Source organism: Rousettus aegyptiacus, unplaced genomic scaffold (assembly GCF_014176215.1).
Source record: "Rousettus aegyptiacus isolate mRouAeg1 unplaced genomic scaffold, mRouAeg1.p scaffold_m13_p_1, whole genome shotgun sequence".
Classification (NCBI taxonomy): domain Eukaryota; kingdom Metazoa; phylum Chordata; class Mammalia; order Chiroptera; family Pteropodidae; genus Rousettus; species Rousettus aegyptiacus.
In genome coordinates, this window is record NW_023416284.1 from 95,646,365 (window position 1) to 95,659,849 (window position 13,485).

The 13,485-nt window shown below is 37.6% G+C and overlaps 1 protein-coding gene across 2 annotated transcripts in view; it reads right to left on the reverse strand.

The window, feature by feature from the left end:
• The window catches only part of BTBD9 (BTB domain containing 9), a 363,080-nt gene that overhangs the window by 125,433 nt on the left and 224,162 nt on the right, over positions 1 to 13,485 (reverse strand). For both annotated transcript variants that reach the window (XM_036217549.1, XM_036217550.1), the window contains exon 7: positions 5,706 to 5,815. In XM_036217549.1, coding sequence (XP_036073442.1) covers positions 5,706 to 5,815 — 110 coding nt within the window. The remainder of the gene's footprint in view (positions 1 to 5,705; positions 5,816 to 13,485) is intronic.

The window sequence follows — 13,485 nt, forward strand, 5'->3', positions numbered from 1 at the left end:
AGAGAAATGCAGTTAAAGCTGCACTGAGTTACCACTTTCTCACCTATCAAACTGGCAGAAATCCAGTTTGACAATATGTGCCATTGGCAAGGCTGTGGGGAAATAGTCATTATCATACATTGCCAATGAGATTTTTTAAATGGTACAATCCCTATGGAAGTGAATTTGGCAATATCTAGCAAAATTATACATACTTTTACCCTTTGACCATGTAATCCTCTTCTAGGAATCCCAGAGATATATTAGCAAAAATAGGAAAAGACTTATGCACATGGCAACAGCTTAATTTGTAGTAGCAGAAGACTGAAAAAAAAAAACCCAAATGGTTCATCAACAGAGGACTGGTTGAATAAATTATAGTACATCTACACTAATGAGTACCATGAAGCTATAAAAAAAGGAATGAATAAAATCTTTCTATATAGCTAGTTCTAGGATACGTGTTAGGTACAAAAAAGCAAGGTGAAGAAAGTACAGATAACATATATTATGCTACCAATTATTTAAGAATGTTGGGGAAGATATATAATGTAAATTATGTATATGTATGTACTTATTTTCCATTTTTAAAAATAGAAGAAGAACCCAAAAAACTAAAGGGAAAAGAGATTACTTATAGGAATAGAGGGGACAAAAATATAAGCTTGATTTCTCTAAATATGGCTCTTTTGTGAAATTGATTTTGGAACCACATATATAACTTACATAGTTATAAAACAAACAAACAAAAAATTTGAAGGCAATCACTAAATATTGAAAGCAAAATGAAACAAATGACTCAAACTGTATACTGAAATAATGGCATGATCACACAGAGAATTATTTTAAGTGACTTTAAAACACATTATTTTACTGTACATCTCCAGTGCAGTATATACCCTAAGGGCTGAAAAAATAATTGCAAAAATTTTAAACTAGTTTCAGTATTAATATGGTTCATGGTAATATTGGTACTGTAATCCTGAGACTGTTTGATATGTACTAGAGACAAAGCAAATGAATTATTGTGCAAGATCACTGCTAATCAAGGTTTTCAGTATGGAAAAAAGGAGATGAAAGATAGAAAGGTTAAACAGACACTTTGCATACTGGATTTTAATTAGAAGTGTCAGCATGTACTCATGCACTATATTTTACTAGTTAAATACGTAATATATAAATAAATACATTTTTGTACATATTTTTCTTAGTTCTGTTCACTAGAAAGGCCTAGAAATAATGACCAACCCAGTGGCAAGTACTTAGACTGAGGTTTCCATATACCACTTCCCACTTAAAGGAACCAAGGCTTCTTACAGAAATTAGATTTGGGCAAATTAGATTAAGCCAGATCAGGGACAGGAAATGTATAAGATGAACTTGGTATATCGTGTCATGCTAGACAATAAGAAACTAGTGAGGACTACTGAGGTCATGTCAGAAGAGGTCAGGGGCCAATATGAAGAGGCTAAAGATGGGAAAATTTTGAACATCAATAATAACAACTGCAAGTGATTTAAAGATGTTCAATTTGTTAGATCCCATGAATTTGAAATGATATGTACTCCTCTTCTCTCCTCACCTGCAAAAAACCCCACAAACCTTACTGGTCACCTTTGGAGGATGCTAGGTAATCGCCTCTTCATTTTGAAAACCGGTAAATAAAAAGAAAGTATATGACATTTATCCTTCTCTTTTTGGGCAAATTACACCTCAGGATTACCAAATGAGTAGTGCGAAAATTTTCTCTTTCTAGCTACTAAATGAAGAAGGAATGATAAAATTAGAACATAACTATTTGCAATTCTAAATTATGAAATAATGAATCTAGAAAATAATCATGAATGGATGGGACTACCCAAAAAAGAGATAATGAAAGATTTCCTGTGCTTCTTGATAGACACGTATGCCACCACCTACAGAGCATTATTACCAAAAAACACACAAAAAACAAAAAACAAAAAACCTGAATTAGATTAAGCCTCTACCTACCTAGTTAAAAGAAATTTAACAGAAGAACATGTTAAATGTTACCATGGGGATTTAATCCACCAAATCCAGGCTGTTAGAATCACTATAGGATAAGAACCTAGTTTCTTCAACAAAGGTCAGGGAGGCAGGGGAGCAAGAGGGGCAGAAAAAGTAACCTATAGATTTGAAGAAATTTAGAGTCATAACAGCTATTTATTGACAGTATGAACCTTACCTGAATTCTGATTTAAACAAACTGTAGAAACACAGAGATTCACTCCAGACTCACCCAATTAGGGACATGTGAACACTGCTCGAGTATTTAATACTCAAAGAATTACTGTTCATTTTGGGGTATTATAATGATACTGTGATTATGGCTATAAAAAGGAGACCTTACTTTTAGAGATACATATTGAATTACTTATGGATAAGATGATAAAACGTCTGGGACTGACTTCAAATAATCAGATGAAGAGGAAGTAAGTAGCCTATAGATAAAGCTGGGCTGTCTGTTGAATTGGTAGTTCTTTAAGCAGGGTAGTGGGTACTGGTCTATCTGAGCAACTAATAGGGTATTCGAAGAAGTGAATTTAAATATAAGATTAAATAAAAAAAGTTTTGGCAATTATCAGGAAAAAGTGGAAAGACTTGGCAAATGCCATATATGTATCACAAAGCAGACTGCCAAGGCAAAGCAAACATGTTCTTTGGGAGGTTGAATGCTTATAAAATAGTGGTCATATCTATTCTAATTAGTCCCTCATGCTTCACTGGCATGACAGGTTCATGCTTCCTACATATGACTATTTTCAAAGAGGAAACAGCATAGGCTGACTCTCTCAGGTGAGAATACATCCCACCGTGGTCTAGGGGCAGCCACCAAACGAGAGGTGGCTGTGTGGCAGTAGCAGAGAATGCTGTGGGTAGAGTCTGACTACAGGTTTGGTCAGTGTAGTCAAGGTGGGGCCTGTTCCCATGGATATATGAACTCACAGGTTTCCAAAGCTTCCCCATGAATCTGTACAAGTGAAGCAACATGAAGAAGGACATGCTGTCAACAAATTGGGAAAGAAACCCATTAGTAGAAAAAGAAGTCTAAAATCTTATAGAGCTAATGCAGTTTATTTTTACTTGTTTTTGTCGGCATCATTATATGTTTTAAATGATAACATTAAATTCTGATTTAAAAATTTTAAAAACTAATTTTAAGACCTACAAGGAGAATAGTATTCTAATTAGAGTAGGCTAAACTATGATATGAAGACCAGGAATTGTGAAAAAAAAGAAGTTATGAATCTTGAAACATACAAGTAGGGTTTGCTACTCTACTAATTATTCATGGGTACATTATTTTAGTTTTATTCTTTTTTTTAACCCCATGAAAACCTGAAGTTTATATCAGTGGTTTTCAAGGGAGGAGTACATTTTTCACAGGATATAGGAAGGAGTAAGTATTTGGCAACTACAATTTAAAAATAACTATGGGCAGTTCTGATATATACTACGTATATCAGGAGGACCGCTCCTTTCTTGGAGGTCCCTGTAGGGTGGCTGGCTGAGGCCCATATGCAGCCAAAATACACCTGAGGTCATCAACATGGAAAGCTGGCCATTACTAATTCAATTGCCCCTTTAAACTAAGCAGAGCTGCCATGTTGGACAAAGGATAGTGAAATCCCCCTGTACTCCATCACAACTCACACCACCTCCCTGTCTGCCCAGCATGGAGGCTGCTTTGAGCTGTGAAGGTAGCAGGAAGAGGACCAGAGGAGACCCTACTGTAGGCCGTCTGCCCACAAGTGCATGCAGATATCTGCACTACTCCCATTCGGTTGAAGGATGATGACAGGCAAATGTTTGCAGAGCTCTTGTCCGTCAAACTTGTGAGCACCACAGAAAAGGGCAGGAAGAAAAGTGACCAGACAACGAAACCACTACTTGCATGTCTGCAATCTTCTTTCATCTCCTGATGTGCCTGAGACTATTATGACTTCTGATAATGCTGACTAGTTCAGTTTGGACAAAACACGCAGACCAATGACAGCATCCCTTACTGCAAGTAATCCTGAGTTTCATTCCTGTAATGATCTCTCATGCCAGATAGGCCTGTTTCTTTGATAATTACAGTGTCCACAAACTTGTTATTTTCTCCAATAAGAACAGGGGGCTGTTTTAAGTAGGCAGCAGTTTCTATGCAGCACAGTCAAAAATATAGTGCATTGGGCTGAAATGCGTTGTTAAATGCTACACATCTTATGACTATGAAGGTGGATTAGTTTCTAAGATCCTTCTCAGTGAGGACTTACCTAATTACACATACACAGTGAGCCCTGTGCAATCTATAATAGGACCTGGACAGCAGTGAAAAGAAGTGCCCTCCCTATAACCCCCATCACCAATATTCTACACAGCCCACAGAATGAAAAGCCTTGATAATATCAGGTAATGCTTCAACTCTGTTAACTTTCAAATTATTTAAAGTCACAAAAATTAACATTTATATTTAATATTAAAAATTTTATCCATAACAAAGTTAAAACCAAATTATTTACCACAGTTGAGCTCTAAAAGTTCTTTATATATTAGAATAATTTCTACTGCTACTACTTTATTAATATTACTCACCTAAATTTCCCTAAGTAAAAGATTACATTTAGGGCATAGCAAGTGTTAGGAAAATTTAGACAGATGACCAAAGAATTAGAAAACATTTGCAAGTCACATTCATCTTTCCCATTCTATCATCACCATGTTTTTAGGACATCTGTCAGTATGTTATGTATTCCAGCATGGGATAGGACTTGAGAAGGAGAGAAGAAATGAGCCACTCTGTAAAGGCAAAGACTTCTATTTTAGGCACACCAGGCCAGGGACATCTTATCCCCGCCCACCTGAACATACAGAGTGCCTTTTCAAAGAAGCAGATTTAAGGATCTAATTAGCCAAACTATGATCTCTGCAAGAGGTGAGCAAAAACCCGAGGGCATGGGGAAAAAGGGGAATAATCAATCTGGGTGGGAAACAAGATATCTAGACTGTCCAGAGCTGAGTGGGTTATTCGGAATGCCTGACTTAAAAGTACCTAAAACTAAAATAAAACACAACAGAAAGCAAGCCAACGAACAACTAAAACAAAATTTAAAAAATACTCTTTTGAAAATTCAGTACTGCAGTGTCTCCCACAAGGTAACTTGACTTTCACAATGATAATTCAGTTAATCTGGTTTTATTTAAATGATATGTAGGCATTTTCTTGAGTGAAACTTGGTGAAATAGGGCAGATATGGACTGATGTGTCTGTGAAAAGAAGATACTTTCACAGCTGAGTACACCATTCATGCCAAATCAAAGCCCAAAACACCTGCATAGCCTTGGAAAGTATGAGTATCGGATGGATATTATACAGCTGGCCTCCCTGATCTTATCTACCACTAAATACAGAAAAGCTTTTGATGTGAAGGGCTTTGCCCAGCTATCATAAGCATTTCCCACAGAGCAAATCTGAATGAATCACTAGAAAATTTTCAATTTTTAACTACTAGTAACATATTTATATATTTTTAAGTTTACTGGAATTATTATTTTGACTATTTCTAAAAATATAAGCCCTCCCCTATGTCACTCAGTGATAAGGCTATCAAATCAACCAAATTTCTTAGTCAAAGCTGATTAGGAGGTGAGTTAAGATGAGTTCAAAATATTTGAAGGTAGAATATCTAAGTATGCGTACAAAATGAAGTTGTAACACTTACCTATCAGGCCCTTCTCCAGAGTGAAGGTTTTGTTTGTAAACATACATTCAAAAGCCACAATGTGAAAAATCTTGTTCACTGTGTTGTGAGTCCCAACTATTCGAATATACCTGGAGGTAAAAAGAAAAGAAAATTTGTTGAAGATAAGCTTCCACCATAAACAATCTGAAAATAACAGAATAAGGTACATTTCATAAACATACAGTATACCAGAGCATAGACTAAAGGAGACTTTGAACTTGGCTTCAGTCCCTGTACCTGTTTCTTAGGGCTACCTGCAACTGAGCCTAGAATAATTATAGCAAAATTAAGGAGATTCCACTTTCCAGAGAATTAAGAAGAGCTTGGATTTGATTTCCCCAGAAAATCAAACCAGGTACTGTTCAGTCCAACCCTTGGATGTCAGTACAATTATGTGTCCATGAGACATTTACACTGGAGAATAACAAACAGTTTCTATGTTCGCCTTGTGGTTAGGAATGTGTCTGTGCACAGGTGCACAAACACGCAAAATCAAATGCTTTCCAACTCAATGAAAGATTTCATCCATTGGAGACAAATGCATGAAATCAATATTGCTTTCCTGTTTAAAAGAAAAATCCACAGAAACTACTTGTATTTTAAGACTGCTCCCAAATCCTTGTTATGAAGTTAACCCTATGTACTTACCCCAGCCCCCTACTTGACTGCTGAGAAACCTTCTCCTGACCAAAGCAAGAGATCTGCAGAGGTGACCCAGACGGCTCTGCAGCCTTCTTCCTGGCCACACAGATCTGGCATCTGCACACAGAGCAGAGTTTCACAGGGCAGGTCTTGAGCATCTTGGCCTGTTCCCCCTGTGTATCTCCCTGGAGGCTTCACCTCCAACAAACAAGCATTAACCTTGGAGTGATTTGCTCCTTTCACTCGCCAAAGGGACCTGACAGTTCACAGGTTAATGAACACACAAACTCATTCTTCTGAGTGTCACACAAATCCACACACTGTCATACTGGAATTCAAAGGAAAGAACCAGGAAAATTAACTAGATTAACTGATAACGCTCTCCCAAATTATGAACTATGCTCTCTGCAGGATGGGGCATATTAAATGAACAGATTTCAATTAGGAGATGACAGACTGGGCAAGGGCTTAGCTATATCCTCTCTTCACTGTGCAAAACAATCTTCGACTTAGAGGATACAATTTTACTCAGTTAATCTCTTTTCACTAATTCAGTAATTTCCTTACATTTCTCATCACTCCAAGTTAACTGTATAATGTAAATGCTGACTTAAAAAAATTCACATTAAAGATACTATATTTGGGGTTTTTATACTATGGGCTATTTTCCCTCCTGTTTCTTCAAGCCTAAATCTCACAACATTCCCTGTGTGCCTCATTTAGCCATCTGCTCCTTGACACGAGCTGATCACTCATCTTCATAACCAATATAAATGCAATCTCCTGGTCTGGCTGCTTAGTGTGCCCACACCCACTGCAGGGAGACACGGTTCTTCCTGTGTGGAGAGTCAGGGCAACTAGTGCATTACCAGAGCCCTCCGGTAAAGCAGGAAGTTGGCCCTGATTTGTTCTCTTCAGTCTTCAAGGCAAACAGAAGGTGCTAATTTTACTGGGTTTGGGTGGGTAGGTGGGTTTCTTTTACAATAAATTCTAAATGGTCTGTGTAGCACAGATTGTGTTGTTCTTTACTATTGGTGGTAACATTCCCCCTGGGCTTTCTGGAAGACAAAGGGTGTGTTAAGTCTGGCACCTTGGCCTGAATCTAATTTTGCCTATTTCCTTAAACTCCCAGGAACTCAACCAGCATAGCATTTTCAACCACTCATGGTCCTGACAGCCTGAGTGCTGCTGTCTGCAACCTTGGAGGGAAGGTAGGGAACGTGGTTTGGTGGAATTTGATCAGATCATTTTCCTGTTCCCTGGGTTGAGTCTCTACCAAAGGAGAGACAGCCCTCCTAACACTGCAAGGGAGAGGAGCCAGGAAGTGACTAATAGGGCCTTTCCCATTGGCAGTTCTTAAACTCAATAGTCCAGCTGACCTAAGGGGATGGAGTAATGTTCTCTCCCTCCCTTTCTTTTTAAAATATTACACGAACCAAGTTTAGATAACAGTTTCCCAAATTTTACCCTGGTGCAAATGTCAGGAATGGGAGAAAAAAGGAGACTTTCCCCTCCCTCGTCCCCCAATTATAAGAAATTGAAGATAAAAAATTATACTGGAATACATTTTACAGCTTTAATGATATTGTTTGTGATAACAAACAAGATAATATATATGATTGGAAAAGCACAAGAGATGCCTCCAGATAAAATTTCTATATAAATGAAGATAATGTTATCTCTGCTGCATAATCCTAAAGTCAAATTAGCAATGCACCACTATATTCCACACTTCTTGATTAGCCTGTTATGTAATACTCATAACTAGTTTAATTATTCTAGTTCTACAATACTTTCTAAGTCACCATAAAATTATAGCATAATTGACAAAAATGGCATAAAGTCCCATATTTAAAAAAATGGTAACAAAGTCAAAAGAAAGAAGCCAGGCTCCTTTTCTCCAGCAAGGAGCTGTTGAGCCTAGGACTCTGTCCTTTATCAAAGATCTCAACTAGAATGACCAAATAGGCCTTGACTCATCCTCCAACTTCCGGTAACTGACAGGGCAGCCTGAGGCTCTACAGTGAGCACTTCGAGGCCCTGTGCCACCCCAGGGGGAGGAGTGCCGGGATCCATGAGCAATGCCTGGAGGGATAGGGAGGCAGCACAGACATCATCTTTGATCATGAGCAGATTTCCTTAATGGGGCTCACAACGGAGCCTCCCTAAGGTAGAAGAAAAGTGATTACTACCTAAGATATTGAACATCCAAGGGATGGGGATGGAGAGAGTCCGCTCTCTCTTTTTTACTTTTTTTTTTTGAAAACTAGAGCAAAATTTGCTTCTGGGTCACAACAACCTGAACATGAGAATACTACAATTTTTCTGTCACAAAATATTTTGAAAAAAAGGCATAATTTAAGATTAATTTTTTTCTTTTCAGCATCTTCTCTCTAATGTAAAATCAGGTTCAGATTTAACTTGATAATAACGGCAGTGGCAACTAGTGACTTCATCAGTGTTCAGAGGGGAACACTGCAGAAAAATACAACAGCTATCCTTTGTTCTCTCTGGGGTCCTCAACAGCAGCCCAGACAGTTGGAAGATAATTAAAACTTAAACAGTGCTGAGGAAGGCAGATATGCAACAGACTGGCCATTTCTTGTGAGGGTGAATGCTGTCCACGTGAGCCCCAGTGTAACAGTCTGTTTTCAACATTCTCCTCCTCTCCCTATGTCAGCTGTCTTCTAGTCACTGACAAAGACTGGATCCTGAACACAGTTCAGAACAGGAGGCTTCAATGCATAAGTTTCTAGGAGCTATAATATTGTGGGTGAAGATATTCTGTCTTCTTTAATAAAAGGAAATCCAAAATCTCTAAGGAAAACACACTAAAATTGAAAGGTACCCTACAGTTTTGAAGAATGTGCTTTAGCATCGAACAGAACCAGGTTTGTAGCCCATCCCACTCACTTAATTAGCTATGCCACTTTGGGGAAGAAAATGTTTTAAATATTTTGAACCTTATTTTCCTTCTCTACAAAATGAGGTCAATAACACAAAACTTACAGGATATTTAAATGAGATAAAGTGTCTAATGCAGTGCTTGACAGAGTAGGATATCTTTAAATAGAAATTCAAAGAGTAGATCGTTGGATACAGAATTTCTTGGTTTCTACTTGGAGAAAACTGGTTATCTGGGAGAGTATTCCTAACTGTGGACGTTAAAATAGCCCATCTATAAGGAGGTAGGCCCAGGGCAGGGCCTCGTCTTTTCTTTTAGGACAGCACAGTACAGGTACTATGGACCACAGTAAAAAGCTATGTTCCAAGTGCATATTACCTGGCTCTATGTCCCTCGTCTTTAGAAAAGGCTATTTAAAATGTTCTTGACCTGACTCAGCTATGCATGAGGAGGCAAGGGAAGAATGTTTTGCCCATATTTGGTCTAGCTTCCCATACCCATAGAAGAGTTTCTTTTTTGTGTGAAAATCCTAGAAGTTTAGAAAAACAGCATTTCCCAACAGAGAGACATCATAATACTGTAACCTAGAGGAACTTTGCTTTGGAGATTTCACTGCATTCTCTGTCTGCTCTGAGAAGGTACAAATTCCTATTTGTAACCTATCTTTCCATTATTTCCTGTCAGGATGCTACCAGATTTAATTTCTAAGACATATACAATACAACTTTAACATACTAAAGAAAATAGAGAAAAACGGCAACTTGTACATTCCCACTTTAAACCCCTTGGTATTCTCTAGTCTTTAGTTCTGGTGGAGCACAAGCCTACTTGTGGTTATAATTAATCCTTAACCTCTGCCTCTAGTTACATGATTACCTAACTTCTATACTGAGCAGGTTCTACTACAAGATAAAGCTGAATTCAGTAAGAAATATTTAAATGAGCTCTCAAGGAATCACTAAAGCCAAAATTTATCAGAATTCTATTCTTCGGTTTTATTCTCAAAGTGAACTTCATATCCTTGGGTTAAACAAAGACTCTTGAGAAAACTAGAGTTAGCCTAAGGCTGGTGCACAAGAAGAGATCCCTAACATTTTGGCTCTTCCCCTGAGGTAGCCATAAAGAACGCTAAGGAGAAAAACTGTTCGTTGCCGTAGCCAGATGCAGGCACATTACAAAAATGGTAGCGATAGCATTTAAGAGGAATTTGGGACCATGGGGGGTTTGGATTCACCATTTCCAAGACTTCCTATTTGACTTTTCCTTTCAAGGGGATACTAGGAGTGTACATAAGTAATCTCTAACCTAAAAGGCAGGTAATGTCTGCAGGTTTCCCCAATATGATGTTTTCTTCCAGTTCTAGGTACAATGTTAGTGTTCTTATAATCAAATCATACACTGGAAGGGGAAGTGACCTCAGGTCTTGTTGCTAAGGCAGCAAGTAGAAAACAGTTTACTGCCAGCATGACAAAAAGCTTCTAGGTAAAGCTTGTTGCAACAGAAAAGATCTGTTACTCTTAGAAAACCTTCCCTCTGGCTGATCTGTGGAGCTATAGATTCTCCTCTACTGACTTCAGCAAAGGTTCCCAGCAGCACTTGCTTCTTTGGGGGAGGAAGAATTATGGAAAGGTTAAACACTTTGTATTCGGAGTTAGCCTAAGCAAAGGCTATTGTCTCCGAAAGCAGCCCTGATGCATCTGACCATTGCCCTTCAGAGGGAACAATCATGTTCCACCACCTCCACTATTCAACCTGAAGGGCAAATGAAACAAGAAGTCATCTAGTTTTTCAGAGAAAACTGATACTATATAGAATCAAGTATGCAGAAAGAAACAATGGGTAAATAATTACTAACACATCATAACCCAGTGCTACTGCAACAGACAGTCATTCCAACTTTAGAGATAAATATTTAAGTGTTGCTTTTTATTTGGGGGAAATAAATGAATTTAACACAGTAGGCTCCCCCCATCCCCAAATATGTAGAACTTAAAACTTGCCAATAATAACCTGTCTTCAACTTATAAAATTATATTTGTAATTAATATCACAAAAAGAACTTAATTATATTTATGTAAATAGTATGAAAATGATATAATATATAAAATTTATTTAATTCCTTTAAATTCTCTGCTTGCATATTTACCAGTCAATAATAGCCCTTGTAGGTATATTGGGTAAATCTGCTTTTAATCAAGATTTAATGAACACCTGCAAAGTACAAGAAACTGTGCTAAGCACTGTGAAGAATGGCCTCAAAAGACAGGACATACAGCTTCACCTAGAAAGGTTTATAATGCAGTTTAGAAGGAAAGCCTAAAACACCACTGGTAGTAGTGATGAGGAAAAAGACAAAAGAGCTTCTTACCTATTCACACATGGTAGCCTACTTAAAACACCAAATTTAGCAACATGAACTTTAAAAGTCCTCCCTGTGAACTACTCTTGCTTCAAAGACCAAAACAAAACAAACATGGCTAAAAGAGAAATATCCCTCCACCACTCCCCGCCCCAATATACACAGATGACCACTGAATCACCCAACAAATATTAATTATTTACTGAGGGCCAGTTACTGCTGCTGGGTGCTGGGATATAGGACTGAACAAAAATCTCTTCTTCATGAAATGTACATTTCAGGTCAGGAAACAGGTAACAAACTAAAAAATCAAATAATTACCCATTGCTTAGTAGGTGATCTATTTGGCACAGAATTTTATAGACCAGCTTTCTAAACTGGAAGAATAAACAGTTATAAAACCTCTCCCTGAAGTGATAAAAGGGTCAAATGGGAAGGCATAACTAGCTCTGCCTGAGAACACGGATAAAGTGTAAATGAGTCTGAGGTATATATATAGTACACCTATTATAGATATTGAGCAGGATATAGGCAAAAATCTAATTAAGTAATCTTAGGATCTGGAAAGAGGAATTGATTTGAATTTCATGGAAAGAAATGTCTTATTCATTTCATGGTTTAGTTTTCTTTTTATCTTTGCTTTTTTTTCAGATTGTAATATTCAAGGGATTATAGAGAGGCAAAATGGGATATAAAATGAAAAATGAATCAGGGAGAAAGGGAGGGAGAGGAAGAAGGAGAAAGAGATGAATAAAGGTGGGGTGGAGGAGGGAGAGGAAGAGAGACGGAGAGAGCATGAATATGAATAAACCAATCCCTCTTCTATCTCTGCTAATGTGAACAAATCCCCATGTGGGAATACTGTTAACCAATTTTATTACTCAATAAAACATCTGAAACCAACACAAAGTAAATTTTAAGAAATAGAACTAAATTACCAAAAGTTCAGCATTTGCATTTTTTCATTAACTTTTCCCCTAGCCTAAGATGCTGGGGCTGGGGGAGAGAATTTCACTAGTTTTATCTTTAAAATGGCTGCATTATCTTTTTCATTTTTATCCAATAGATTGTGCATTTCCACGAATGTAGACAAATGAGTCTAATGGAATTGTGTGCTAGAGAAAAAGCAGAAGAAAATTAAATTTGTTAGTTTCCCTATGTATCTGTAAGAACTGATTTGGTGACTGACCTGTAGCAAGTCTGTTTTAGGGTCATGGTGGGTAAGGAAAGTTTATTTTTTCTTTAACCTAAGACTATGGTGGATATATGCCATTTATAGTAACTGAAAATTTTAAGGGCTGGAGGAGTCTCCCCCATCCTCTTTTTCCCTTTTAGAGTATAAGATTAAATAGAGAAAGAAGAGAGGCAAACAGAAGGAGAAAGAATTTGCCTCTCCAAACAAAAATCTAAGAATCCTCCTAAGAATGTAAACATTTAACACATTGAGAATAAGACAGGAATTGCCCAAGACAGTCAGAATAACAGAAGTGAAAACTGAGCACCAAAGTCAAAAGAGTAAGAAAGCACAGAGAGTAAGGAAATCACGAATCTTCAGACCCCTGAGAAACTAGCACTGGAATTAAATGCTATCAACTTTTGAACACAACGCATGTGCTAGCCTTTGCATGTATTATTTCCTTTCATGGAAACCCATGCCCCACGCACTCATACAATCAGGCTGGCGATTTCATAGCTCCACAGAACATACATCCCTCAAAGCCTCTGTATTCTTTATGAGCTATATAAAGAAACCTGTGTTGCAAGTAATAGCAGCTCCTCAGAGAACTAACTAAAATGTATTTGGGGAAAACAAGCCCAACCCACAAAAGCCCCCATACATGCTGGCTACTATC